The sequence below is a fragment of the Nannobrachium achirus genome, assembly GCF_963921795.1.
Source record: "Nannobrachium achirus genome assembly, chromosome: 10".
Classification (NCBI taxonomy): Eukaryota; Metazoa; Chordata; class Actinopteri; order Myctophiformes; family Myctophidae; genus Nannobrachium; species Nannobrachium achirus.
In genome coordinates, this window is record NC_137819.1 from 57,727,870 (window position 1) to 57,742,869 (window position 15,000).

Genomic DNA, 15,000 nt, shown 5'->3' on the forward strand with positions numbered 1-15,000 from the left:
TCTCCATATATGGGATTCTGTTAGGGATCTCCATATATGGGCATACAAGGGATTCTGTTAGGGATCTCCATATATGGGCATAAAAGGGATTCTGTTAGGGATCTCCATATATGGGCATAAAAGGGATTCTGTTAGGGATCTCCATATATGGGCATAAAAGGGATTCTGTTAGGGATCTCCATATATGGGCATAAAAGGGATTCTGTTAGGGATCTCCATATATGGGCATAAAAGGGATTCTGTTAGCTGTTAGTGATCTCCATATATGGGCATAAAAGGGATGCTGTTAGGGATCTCCATATATGGGCATAAAAGGGATTCTGTTAGGGATCTCCATATATGGGCATGAAAGGGATTCTGTTAGGGATCTCCATATATGGGCATAAAAGGGATTGTATCCCAGATGATGCCCTGTTAGGAGATCCACACTAACAGAATCCATATATGGTCCTACCGACAGCTGCTATAAGCCAACCCTGGCGATAAGGTCTGAGTCGAAGAAATGCTTCTTTCCTGGCAAGAATTGCCCCTTTATACTGTAGGGCTCGTTTGTGTATTGTATGACATCACGCCACATCATCGGCTGAGGACTGTGTGATGTCATCATATCTCCATATATGGAGACATAAGTTGCTCATGCCCAAATATGGGCTGGTGAGGTCAGACTTAGTGTGATGCGTAGGTTAACTCCATATATGGAGATTCAACTTCAATGAGTAACCATGGCAAACTGTCAACTGCCCGTATGTCTTGATAATTGGTAAAACAAACTTTTGGCCTATTTGTGGAGATAAGCGACCAACGGTCGCTTATCTCCCGATTAGGGAGTCTTACTGGTTCTATGGGTTTGTCTGTGGTTCTATGGGTTTGTCTGTGGTTCTATGGGTTTGGCTGTGGTTCTATGGCTCTTAACCCTATCAGTGCCAGCTTTCACCACTAGAGGGCGCCCAGTGGCCAAAGAATTCATCATAAAGATACACTGTTACATGCACAAGCCCTGCGCAGCCATGATGCACCAGAACACTTTCCTCTGTTCATTTACAGGAACAGGATGAAGTTAGCTTGAAGTTAGCTATTGGCTACCAAGCATTTTAGAAGACCTATTTTCGGCGATTTAGCCATGATTAAACCTTGCACACCTCATGGATATGCTTGGAACAGAGAAAATGAGCTCTAAAGATCCTGGATTGCATTGGAGTGGATGGTAAATATCGGCGGCGCGACGCTCTCGCGGGCCGTGTAAACAGAATATAATGGGGTTCAAAAAAAAAGTAACTTAAAGTTGTACTATGTAACTTTTTTTTATAAAACAAATCTTAAAATTCTCCTAACTATTAAATCACAAAAGTTTTAGAAGATCCGCGCCGTGAATTTCAGCCTGTAAAGCCTTCTCTATATGTAAACTGAGATCCTTGCCGTGGACCCGGATCTCGCGCCAAAATTGCGTCATCACACTACCGGCCAATCACAGCGAGGGTTATACAACTGCCGGCCAATCACAGCGCATCTTGAAGTGGGGTCGCTATGGCAGCCATATTTGTTGTCGCCCGTTTGTACCATCCCTTCTCTAGGTAATTTCGCCTACCAGGCAGGGTGAAGGAGTCCGTATCTCTGGAATTACTGAACGCACAGGAACAAGGGACCCCTTAAAAGATAGATCTCAGCGAGGTGGAGGCAGACGCGGGGGTCTGAAGGTACGAAAAACGGACGAAAGACGCGGACGCGACCGCGGTTTGCTATAGGGCTAATGACCACTAGTTGGGCAACTTACACAGTATGGCTTTAAAAAAAAAAAAAAAAAAAAAAAAAAAAAAAAAAATGATATCCCGAACTAGTTCGGGATAGGCACTCAGGACGTTAATACGGCCCAAATTATCCCGAACTAGTTCGGGATAGGCACTGTATGAGTTAACAGAATGGGTTTGCCGCTCTAACATCACGCTCTGGCTTGATGTCCCTTTTATGCCCATATATGGAGATCTCTGATGTCATCACGAGTCACACTTGCAAATTAATTACGTCCTTGTCCGTTTTATGCCCATACATGGAGATCCCTGTCCCGATGTCATCAATATTAAGCGCATATCTGGGAATGCCATATATGGGCATGTTCTGACATCACATTGTTGACTATCATGCAGGGGTCTGGTGCAACTGGTCCGATATACATCACTGGCCAGATGGCTGTCGCCCTGAGGCGTCTTACTAGTAGTCTACTCTACAGTAATGTCTTATCTATGCGCTGTCTTTCTTTCTCTATTAATCATGCACACATGCACACAACATATCTGGTTATCCGGTTAAAATCAGTAACAATAAAATCACAGAAGATATACTATATTAAATGGTGAGTTAATGAGCTGTAAGGATTGTATACACATAACACAGACAGACTAGTTTCTATGTGGTTTCTCTCGTGAGTCGTGGGCTCGTGGCACAGACCGGTATGTCGCTAAAGTGTTGGCCATGGTTCCACTGCTGTTTCTGTTGTGGCCTGATCAAATATAATGCAGCCCAGTGAAGGGGCGGGACGCCTTCCCTGGGTGAGTTATGATTTACTGCATCTGTGTGTATATACTCTAGTTTTATATTTCAATCCAAACATGTTCCTGCCGGCCCCCACTGCACTTTGCACACTCTGTCTGTCTGACTCTGTCTGTCCGTCAGCCTTTGTCTTTCAGAGCCAACTGTTTTCACACTGATTTATGAGTGAAACATTATGAGATTTAAGAAAAGTTTTTTGGAGTTTACAAACCTCTATGGGAGTGTGTGTGTGCGCGCGCGTGCGGAACTGTGGTGTGTATTTACATGTCTGCGCTTAACTGAGTTTACATTATTGGCCGCCCTTCATAAAAACAATACGCACTCTCACACTGCACATGCTGAAGTAGACTTTCCAGTGATGACAAGAGAAGAGAGAGGGTGATGACAGAGAGAGACATAGACACATGGATGAAGTGAAGAGAGAGAAACAGACTGACAGAGAGATGCTGAGAGGGAGTGAAGTAAGGCAGTTTTCTGCTCAGCTGCAGAGGGAAGATTGACTGTAATCCCGTCTGGAAGAATGAAAGTGACAGATTTGAGGTTGGGATTATCTTTGCCGAGCGGCAGACAGGACCTGTGGCTTCTTAAAGCCCTTCTGTCACAAAACGGCCCATTTATGGGCTGTATCTCAATTACTACTGTCAACATTTTCGGGCCACTCTGCTGGAAACAGTGGAACGGGGTTGCGTGTTGTGTCCTCCATGCACTCCGAGAGGGCTGAAACCTTAAACCAGGTTTCGCTGTACAATGCCGTAGGGATAAAAGTGATAAAACGTATCGTGGAGATTTAATTTATCGTGAGATCGTCCTCCGTACTTATAAAATACGTACTTGATACCGTCTTTTTTTTTTCACTATCAAATGTCTTTGCCAAAAAATAGCCGATCTACAAGCTCACAACCGGCCAAGTGTCCTTGAGCAAGAAACGTAACCACTAACAGCTGGGTTGAGTTTAAACCGAATTTCCCCGCGGTAGCAAGTAGGTAAATATTAGTGTGATTATTATTATTGATCTACAAGATTGGCCGTTTTCTTTGTTTATTGTGACTCGGTACCAAGCCGTTTACTGTCTGAATGATTGGGGGGAAAAGTATTTGCTTCCTATTTTTGTGTGCTTGTGTACTGCATCTGCACATTGTGTTGTGTTTTTATTTTTTTGTCCAAAGAGTCAATAGGGCACCACCTGGGTTAAAAAGTGATGAAATTCAATCATTATATCACCAATCATCACCTGGAGTCCTGGAGACGGTTCTATTTTTACCTCGCATTTCACCCGTGTCACGTTGGCATTGATGAATACTCTATCGCTATCGTGAATGAAAAATTACATATATTTAATGGCATATTAATATAATAACATGTTCCTCCTACATCCCGTCTGGCTCTACAGCTGCTTTAAAGGATTAGGAGAATAATGCTTCCCTCTTAATAGAGGATAACTTCTCTCCATTTCCCTCTGTCTCCCTCAGGCACGTGCATACATAGACACCAAAGGGGGCTTGAGCCCCTGCTCTTTTACCCATCTGTAAAAAGTGTCCTCTCCAGACCATGAATGCAGTTTTTACTATGGTGAAAGAAATGCAAATGCCCCTCTTTCCATGCCATACCTGAAGGCAGCATTCAGGAGAATTGCCTTGTCCAAACTCTCCAGAACTTTAATGCAGCATCTTATGTTGAAAGACTTGTCCTCTCTGTGTTAGATAGATAGATAGATAGATAGATAGATAGATAGATAGATACCTTTATTATCCCACAGGGGAAATTCAGTTGCCCAGAGGCAGCACAGCAGTTTAAGGTTACAAGTTACAAAGAAGTAGGAAAAAGAAAAAGAGTACTGTTGTCCAAAAAGCAAGCACAAAAAAAGAAGAATATAAACATAGTGTCGAATAGCTATTGCAAAAAAGAAGAATATATTATATACATAAAGTGACCACGAAACATTCAACGCTCATAAGTGACACGTCACACACACACACACACACAAAAAAAATCAAGCATTGAAATTAGCCGACCTTCCAAGCCCATAACTGCGACGCGCTATGGGCTTGGAAGGTCGGCTATTTTCATTGTGAGCTCGGAGGTCTGCTATTTTCAATATTTTCACCACCAAAAGTGCCTCTTTAGAAATGTCAGCCGCTGCCTCTCTAACATTCTGTGCCCGTCCCTGGTCTCCCTCCCTCCCTCTCTCCCTCCCTCCCTCCCTCCCTCCCTCTCCCCCTCCCCTCCCTCCCTCCAGGTTCTGCAGCCCTGCCCAGTAACATGGCCTACTTTGGCAGCTCCCAGGAGGAGGAGGACCTGGCGGAGGACGGCGAGCAGCAGGAGGGAGCGGAGGTGCAGGGAGGAGGAGGAGGGGGAGGTGCTCACCTCCTGCTCCACAGCAGCGGAGGAGGAGGAAGCAGCAGCGGCGGCGGCAGCCAGATCACGGCGTCCTCGTCCTCTTGCCACTCCACGCCCCGCAAGGGCAACAAGCCCCCGCCACGACACCCCCTCAACGGACACGGTGAGGACCGCAGCCTACGGCCTAAAGGGTCTTCCTTTGGCTGTCCTTTCCCCCTCGTTTAGACCTCGAATCTGTGTTGTGTTGTTAGATTTGAAACCTCTTTAACCGTTGTTTTATGCTTTAGCTGGTGAAAAATAGCAGATATGCAAGCGCTGTGAGCTTGTATATCTGCTATGTGGAACTGCTATTTTTTTTTTGAAAATCGTGAACATTTGTGCAAGGCTTTGAATATTTTGACCCGATTCTATAAGTGTCCTCTAAATCCTTCCAACGTTTTTTGGAAAAACCTATGTTTCTATGATCAGTGGTGTTCAAACGTTTTCATGTCAAGGACCCCCAAAATGATATGTATTTGGCCACAGACCCCCCATTTCAAAATATTAATTCCAGGGACCCCCCAGAAGCGAAATTTGAGTTACAAATGTCCGCTTAAAAAAATACATATATTCAAAAGATTTGCACACATTTTCACAACTTTTCAAAAATAGCAGCACACAGCGCGCACTGTGAGCTTGTATATCTGCTATTCTTCAATAGCTAAAGTATAAAACAATTCCAGGCCTAAATGGCTCCTATCTTGACTCCCTTTACTTCACTCTCTCCGGATCACTCACTCACTCCCCTCTTGGACGTGGGCTGAGAGAGGAAGGTGCCGTAGCCATAGAGACAGGAGGAGACAGACAAAGCATAACGACAGGCATCCATCTTTGGAGAATATGACGAGGACAGAAGAATAGCGGGGAAGAATAAGGCAGACAAAGTCAAGTGGGCCGAACGAACGATTCCCGCAAATCGCTCAAGTGTGCATTTCTGCTTTCTGCGGCAGACACGGGACGAGCCACGCGGGACTTACAGCACTTCCACCCCAATTAGCACTTGGTTTTCTAAGCCCTAACAAGGTGTTAAGCGTGCACCGCTACAGCTGTCCACGTGCGCCTTACGTACAGCACTTGCAGTGGTGGTGGGCATACATACATATACATACAGTATATAAAGCTCTGGTGAATACACATACAGACACATAAACGTGTGTACAAGATGGATGACGTTCATATACCCTGAAGAAGGCTGTGCGGGCCGCTACATGTGGGTTATCCCAGTTTTTAACTCTACTACTGCCAGATTATTTATTTATTTATTGGGTCTGGTGCCATCAAAAAGCGGCTTACCTTTGCGACGTTATAGTAGATAGATAGACATTTATTTATTTATTAATTATTATTATTATTTTTTATTGTGCAACAATGCACTTTCGCAGACCAGGCAGCAGAGGGCGGCGTCATGCAAGAATTAATGTGAATTTGGCCGGTATGGCTTGCCATACATTGAGAGCAGTCTCTGGCCACAGAGCCTCAGGGCCAGAGAAAATCAACACGGAAGAGAATTGGTCTCCGTTGATGTTAACGCATAATGGATTTTTAAGACCATCACTGCGGGCGATGTGATTACAGTACACGGCGGCGCGACCCCTCATCAGCTTACGGACATCAACAAGGTAAACGAACGAACGGCCGTATTGGCGCGGCGCGACCCAAAGAATTGGGGCGAACGGGAACGTCCGTAGCGGTATAAGAGTTAACAAAATGACATTTATTTAATGTCATTATCAAATAGCCACATCATTGAAGGCATTTTAACTTTTTTCACCAGAAGAGTGCTTTGGTTTTTTCTTTTGTTTGTCTTTTTGCCAGACCCAGGGGGTCGGCCTACATAAGGCTTTGTCGGTCTGTCGGTCGGTCCCTCTTTTCCTCAGTGTCCCTCTTTTCCTCAGTGTGCCTGTGTTTGCCTCTGACTGCTCATCTGCCCCTCCCTTCCCTTGCTCGGCTGATTGCCTTGAGTGCCGTCACCTGTACGGGACCAGCTGAGTTGAGTTGGCTGACGAGCTGCTGAGACTATAAATTCCTGTGTGTTCATGTGTTAGTTCAGTGCTGCAAAACATTTGCCCCACAGCCATACTAGTGAAAACAGCCCATCTACAAGCTCACAAACATTTCCAGCTGCTCAGCCTATAAAATCCTGTGTGTTCATGTGTTAGTTCAGTGCCATACTAGTCAAAACAGCCGATCTACAAGCTCACTACGCTTTGTTGCTGAGACTATAAAATCCTGTGTGTTCATGTGTTAGTTCAGTGCCATACTAGTGAAAACAGCCGATCTACAAGCTCACTACGCTTTGTTGCTGAGACTATAAAATCCTGTGTGTTCATGTGTTAGTTCAGTGCCATACTAGTTTTCATTGCGGGTCTGGCACAACCAGGTGACCTGGTCTAGTTTTCTATGAATGACAGTGCAGCTCCCCACTGCTCCTAATAGTTAGGATGCCTCAAAGAAGATGAATTTCTACCACAGGGATCAATAAAGAATGTTTCCCCCCCCCCCCTATCAATTACTCAACCAGAGATGTTTTGAATTCATGGAGAATTGTTTTTGTGGCATTTCTTTCTGGCGCATGAAGAATCAAAAGACGAAACTATACTGTATCACAGTATAATCCAACATTTACGAGGGTACGACTGGATACATGACATTTATACTGTGTGAGAGTTGGGTCGAGGAGTTAATAAAACACATTTTTGCTACAGTTAGCTGATGTTTTCATTTTACCCGTTTTGTACCCTTCAGTTGTTCATCAAGTATTTTCTTAGTTTTTTATTCTTCATTCACCATAAAGGAATGTGATTAAAAACACATTCTTCATGACTTCAAGGTCATTTTGAGGGTGAAGTATTCTTTTAATTGCACCCACACACACCACAAATGCAAGGACGAGTTAGAGTGGCGAATCAATTCAGGGCAATGCTTAATTTATTATCACAATGCAAGTATAAATCAGGCTTAAAGTTGTACAGTAAGTATTTGAGTGTATCCAGCCTTGGGAGGGTTGTCTGTGTCCCATAATGCCGTCCTTATGTCCTAACGGCTGATCTGACATCCTGTGAATAGCTGAGGAATGCGTCGGTTCGTCAGGCTGTTCTCAGACCAGCACTTCTATAAACAGCATCTGAGACAGTCAGCAGAAAAAAGTTCCACTGCACGCACACACATACAGTACACGTACACATACACACACACACACACACACACACACACACACACACACTACAGTACACGTACACATACACATACACACACACACACACACACACACACACACACACACACACACACACACACACACACACACACACACACACACACACACACACACACACACACACACACACACACATACAGTACACGTACACATACACACACAGGGGTGTCGCACCAGATTCTGGGCCCTGGGTACAAGGATTCACTGCGAGGCCCCCCATGAATGTTCTTCATGGGGGGAGGGGGTGTAACCCTTTTAGACTGGGAACGCATTATTACGCGTTAATTTGTGCTTTAACTATTGAAAAATAGCAGATATACAAGCTTGTAGATCTGCTATTTTTTGAAAAATCGTGAAAAGTCTTTGAATATATATATACTAGCCCTTACCCGTTCAAAGATATGAGCTCCGAAATGATGTGCAGTGTGCACACAGTATATGAGGGATGGAAAGTAACTTTAACTGGTGCTTGCATGCTAATATGTAGGAGCATCAATGTAAGAAATACCCGTTCCATTTAACAGCTACAGAGATACTGTGTACCGATCTGCATGATTTTTGGACAACATCTGTAACAGGGCCAGAACCCCCCCCCCCCCCCCCCCCCCCCCCCCCCGCCCGCCCGCACACACACACCCCCCCACCCCGATTTTTGGACAACATCTGTAACAGGGCCAGAAAATTATAGTATAGATATATATTTTTTTTGAAAAACCTGTGTTTCTATGTCAGTGGTGCTCAACCCTTTTCATGTCAAGGACCCCCAAAATTAAATGTATTTGGCCGGGGACCCCCATCTTAAAATGTTTAGTTCCAGGGACCCCCCAGAAGCAAAATTTGAGTTACAAATGTTCGCTTAAAGAATACATATATTCAAAGATTTGCACACATTTTCACGACTTTTCAAAAATAGCAGATCTACAAGCTCACAGAGCTATATCTGCTATATTTCAATAGTTAAAGCATAAAATAATGAAGACCCCTCCACCTTGGGCCCTAGTAACTCAGTCCCACTCCCCCCCCCTTGTGACGCCCCTGCACACACACACACACACACACACACACCCGCACACGCGCACCCTGTAGCCCTTGGTTGACACCCGATCCCTCCGGGGCCAGGCGTTCCCCCGTGAAACGAGGACAGGAGCTGAGGTTTCCACACTGGGCTCCATCAGCTCGTTCCTCTCCCGCAAAGTCGCCATAGGATCGCTAGGAAGGTTCAAAAGGTGAACGGTTTGCTCAGCTCTTTCATCGCTCGCTCCGTGACAAAGAGCGAGAGAGAGAGAGATTCCTGAGCGGTGAACCCTCGAGAGAACCCGGTGCACTGCTTTTGTGTTGGTCACAGTGGCAGTCGGTGTGGACATGCAAACGCGTGCACGCACGCACACACACACACACAGAGCACTATAAGCAGCATGTCGTGCAGTGCAGGGGCTTTGACTGCGACCAGGTGTATCACGTGCACGAGGCCACCGTAACTTCCCGCCTCCAGCAGCTAGCCGCTCACACGGTGATATCGTCGTTGCCGGGTGAAAACCCTGTATGTCCAAAACCGTTCGTTTGGCATTTATCATTTTAAAAATGATTTAAACTAGTGAAAACAGCTGATCTACAAGCACACAACGCCTCGCGGTGCGAGGCGTTGTGTGCTTGTAGATCTGCTGTTTTCACTACTTTTGTGCGACCGCCTTGTATGATGGAGCAGGGCTTTAGTTTCCGAAAGCACGTACAAATTTGAAACTTGGGAGATGAGGTTTCCGCTCGACAACGACGATATACTACTGTACATAAATGGATAAGACTACGGGGATATTCTCTGTATTGGACTAACAGATGAGAGAGTTACAGATAACTTTAACACATAGGCACTCTTTATCTCACACACGCACACACACACACACACACACAAGTGCACGATGTGCAAGGAGCGTGGCAGGATAGCTGGTCGGGGCCATTTATTCAGCATTGATTCAGATTTGAAACAGGGTTTGTGCTGTGCTGGCCTGGCTCTCTCGTACACGTGCATACACACGTACTGTACGCGTGCGCACTCCGCACACACACAGACAGAGAACATTCTGTGGTATTAGGATTGGTGTCAAATGTGACACTTTAATACGCTGTGTGGGCCAGTCGCCTACTGGAACAGAGTTATACAAGCTCCTGAGGAGGAGGATGGAGGGAGGAGGGGCGGTGAGAGAGAGAGAGAGAGATGGAGAGAGAGAGAGAGAGGAGGAGAGCAAAGAGCCAGGAGAGAGAAGACGACACTGAGAGAACGGAGGCAAAAGGTTTGAAGAAAAGAAAGAGGTGTTAATACTCCTGTACAAACCTCAGGACGTTTTAGAAAGGTGAAAGAGAAATGGTTGCCACATTAAATGTGAAAATGTTTCACATATTGGAAGGAGAAAAACGCCCGCACACTGTTCATATGCTCCAAAAACTTACTTTTATTATAGGCAACTGGCTGCAACGTTTCCACTTTACGTCTTCATCAGGCAAAATGCCACATTTTCACAAACACTGTCGTCTTAAGAGTAACATCATATCTTATCTTTTCCATCTGCAATAAATTGGTCATTTCTGCCAGCCATGTTTTGAAAGCGGGCACCTCCACTCCTTTCCAGAGGGTCAGAATATTCCTTTTGGCAATAGCCATGCCATATTAGAGGAAGAAAGAGGAATTAAGACAGAAAGTCAGATGAAAGGTTGAGAGAACGAGAGGAATGTTTCTCTCTCCCATCTCCCTCTCTCTCTCTTCCAATCGTGACGCGTTGTGAGCTTGTAGATAGGCTATTTCCACTATAAAAGTTATTTTTTTAAGTAAGTTGTCAAATATGTCAGTAATTTCTTTGTATATTTAGGTTATGTGTCATATCTACCATGTACGACTTCAAAGCCTAAAAGCCAAACAGAAATGTAATTATCAACGACAAAAACACAATTAAATCGTTAATCGCCAATTATTTGAGTGACAATTAATCGTCATGTAAAATGTCATATCGTGACAGCCCTACTCACTCCCATCTCTCTTTGTCACTCCCTCCCCCGATCTCTCTCTCTCTCTCTCTCTCTCTCTCTCTCTCTCTGGATCTCAGCCACGTACAATGTTGACATAGCTAAATTAAACAGCTTTTATTGGGCACAGCTTCTTGCTTAGCTCACTTTCGAAACTGCCAGGACCTTCTCTCTCATTGCTCACTGAGCTAGAGACCTGAAATTCTATCTATTTCTCACGCACGCACAAAATTCTATCTATTTCTCGTCGCACGCACACGGGGACCATGGGCTTTGCAGACAGAAATGCACACTGTTGCACTAAAATACCCTCTCTCTTCTAGAGCCACTGCCACTGCCCTTCAGAACTTTTCATTTCAACATTTTTAAATTTCCTTCAAAAAAAAAATATAAATACTTAAAAGAAACAGATATACAAGCTCACATCGTGACACGTTGCAAGGTATTTACATAGAGCGTTTGTGGTTACGTTTCTATGCAACAAAAATGTTAGCCTCATAAAAGCTAAAGAACCTGTGTGTGTGTGTGTGTGTGTGTGTGTGTGTGTGTGTGTGTGTGTGTGTGTGTGTGTGTGTGTGTGTGTGTGTGTGTGTGTGTGTGTGTGTGTGTGTGTGTGTGTGTGTGTGTGTGTGTGTGTGTGTGTGTGTGTGTGTGTGTGTGAGTCCGCGCACGCATGCGTGTGTGTTAGCTGGCACATTGCAGCGTCAGTGCCCGGGGGTTGAAACAGTCTATAGACATTTTGAACCGGGTCATTGACATTTTAGCATAAAGCCGTCTTCACACGCACCCTAAATCATGCATATTTTCACTGATTGGTGAGCTATACGTTAGCCAAGAGCCTGTCGCTTCAATGTTTGTACGGCGTTTTCCGTTCCACAGCTTGCGGTCTAGCGCAGCAGTTTGTGAAGCTATTTTGTACTACGGAGGGGAGCTTATGAGACATTAATGTTCTCTTATTGGCATTGGCGCCGGCACACAGTAGCCTGAAAAAGCACAGTATAACATGACGTATATGGATGGAATCTATGCCTGATGGGACGCTACAGTACACAGTACTGGGTTTTATTGCATAGACTAGCATATCGTTTTATTAGTTTAAGAGTTATGCCTCTGGGTGGATCACGTGCATGCTTTACGGTTGGCTGTACAGTAGGTGAGTGACACTTACCGCAAATATACTCTATCTTTATGACATGCTTGTTTCCAGGCAGTTATCATACATTGTATAACTGCACACGCACGGCAAATGCTAAAGCCTTGCATATCGTCGTTGTCGAGTGGAAACCTTGTATGTCCAGAACCGTTCGTTTTGCATTTATCATTTTAAAAATGATTTAAACTAGTGAAAACAGCTGATCTACAAGCACACAATGAGGCGTTGTAAAAAGTGCCCTCTCCAGACCATGAATGCAGTTTTACTATGGTGAAAGAAATGTAAATCCCCTCTTTCCATGCCATACCTGAAGGCAGCATTCAAGAGAATTGTCTTGTCTAAACTCTCCTGAACTTGAATGCAGCAAAGAATTGCCCTTTCTGTGCCCTACCCATGCCGTTACGCCACATCTCCTGTATTCACTTGATTATGCTTATAGTTCAGTGTGGTATCAAGCACCGAAAATGTTCAGTATTTTCACCAAAAAGGCCCTTTTAGAAATTTCAGCCCCTGCCTCTCTAACATTCTGTGCACGTCCCTGCTTTAGATCCTGAGGGGGACATGGAAAATTGTCACCTATAATAATGCCAAAAAAGGGATGCCAGGTTGGAAGTGGTTACAAAAGGGCATCATGTTCTATTCTCTCTCCGTGCTCCAGACTTGTACATACGCTGTTGCATTGACCCGATTGGCGTCTAAAAATGATACTCTCGTCTAAAATGTGGATGATTTGTTGACTGGCAAAGCAAAACAGACTCTATAAAACTTCAGAAGGTACTTAGTCTGTTTTTAAAACCATTGTACCATCACATGGTGATACGAAGCCAGTTCATATTCAACTCCACAGATAAACAGACCAGCTGAGACCACACACACACACACACACACACACACACACACACACACACACACACACACACACACACACACACACACACACGCATGCATAACTGCAGTCAAGGAAACCATTTCTTCCCACATTTTGAATTGTATAAACATTATTTTTAAATGTATTAATATCAGCTGGCGTTGTTTATCATACAGCTGGGATGTATAATAATGAAACCGTTATGGGGGTCGGCCCTCCACACTCACTGCTCAATGGCACACAAACTGACTCCTGACTTTTAATCCTTTTAGGCCTAGAATTATTGAATGCTTTAACTATTGAAAAATAGCAGATATACAAGCTCACAGTGCGGCACCGAGTGCCGCGCTGCGAGCTTGTAGATCTGCTATTTTTGTGCAAAAACTTGGAATATATGTATTTTTAGAGCAAACATTATTTGTAACTGAAATATTTGCTTCTGGGTGGTCCCAGAAGCAAATCGTTTTTTTTTCTTCAAAAAACTGACTTTTAAATACCTTTTAAATACCTTTTAAAATTCTGAATCATCTCATACTTTTTTTATAGAACTGAAGTACTTTGCTGGGTGTTTTATTGTATTTGTATATTTATGTATTGTTTTTTATATGCATTGACCCGAGCAAAACAAATTTCCCTTGTGGATAATAAAGGCATCTAATCTAATCTAATCCTGTCCTCTTCCCTCCTCTCCCCTCCAGTGTTCAACGGCCACGGTAAGGCAGGGACCAGAGAGAGCCCGCGGCCCAAGGCAGGAGGTCACGGCAGGGACCCGCCCGCTCCGCCTCCCCCGCCTCCCCCTCCCTCCCCCCTCCTGAGGGAGCGCAGCGAGAGAGCGGAGGCGCGGGAGCTGGCCCGCGAGCAGCAGGCTGCAGCCAACAACGGACTGCCACCCAGGAGGGCCGCCGAGGAGCTACGCAAGCAGGTACTGTACGCCGTCCAACCCCCGTCGCCAGGCAGGCACACGGTGCACCACACGCTCCCTGCATGCACGGAATGTGCCACGTCTGTCTGTCTTTGTGTGTCTGTCTGTCTGTCTGTCGGTCGGTCCGCAGCTAATCTTGCAAACCGATCAAGATACCCACGAAGAGGTCAACTACATAATATCTACTGTTGGGATGCACCGATCGGTTATCGGGTCCCAATATGACTTATTTAATGTATCGGATATCGAACACAATCTTAATCTCAAACAATAAATGCAAGAAGTCTCTGAGCGTGCATGTATGTAATCCACGTATCTCGAGAACCGTTCGTCCCTCCGGCTTCAGATTCGGCACGCACGTTCCCCGCCGCGGAATCTCCGTATGCGGCGCTGATTGTTGACTTCAGCCTGTTCCGGTTTTTGGCAGCCAGCGAGATTCACTCATTCAAACTTGCTCTCTCTCTCTCTTGTTCTTTCTTTCTAACACTTTTAATCTCTTATTTCCTTTTTTTGTGTGTATATTCCTCCCTCTCGCTCTACCTCTCTCGCCCCGTCAGACAGAAAGATCTTAACAACATGGCTCCAGTCATCTGGCAGGATTAACGCTTTTTTTTGTTCCCCTCAGCCTGAAGAGTGTGTATTAAAAGTGTGTGATAAGGACACACACACACACACACACACACACACACACACACACACACACACACACACACACACACACACACACACTGTGTTAAAACACAGACTAAGCCATATTAAAGGTTAAGTGATTACATACGACATACTGTAGCTGTAAGACAAGCCAGAGGTTATATGAGTAAAACCGAAGGGCTCGGCCATTATCATAATTCAATACATAATAATTCAATTCTCTTCAATTCGGCAGAGGCTTATTTAAAATGACT

The 15,000-nt window shown here is 44.8% G+C and overlaps 1 protein-coding gene across 1 annotated transcript in view; it reads left to right on the top strand.

The window, feature by feature from the left end:
- Nucleotides 1-15,000, top strand: part of jarid2b (jumonji and AT-rich interaction domain containing 2b) — a 153,856-nt gene that overhangs the window by 95,178 nt on the left and 43,678 nt on the right. Inside the window, exons 5-6 of the mRNA XM_080735771.1 lie at nt 4,781-5,044; nt 13,872-14,095. Of these exons, the coding sequence (XP_080591897.1) occupies nt 4,781-5,044; nt 13,872-14,095 (488 nt within the window). The remainder of the gene's footprint in view (nt 1-4,780; nt 5,045-13,871; nt 14,096-15,000) is intronic.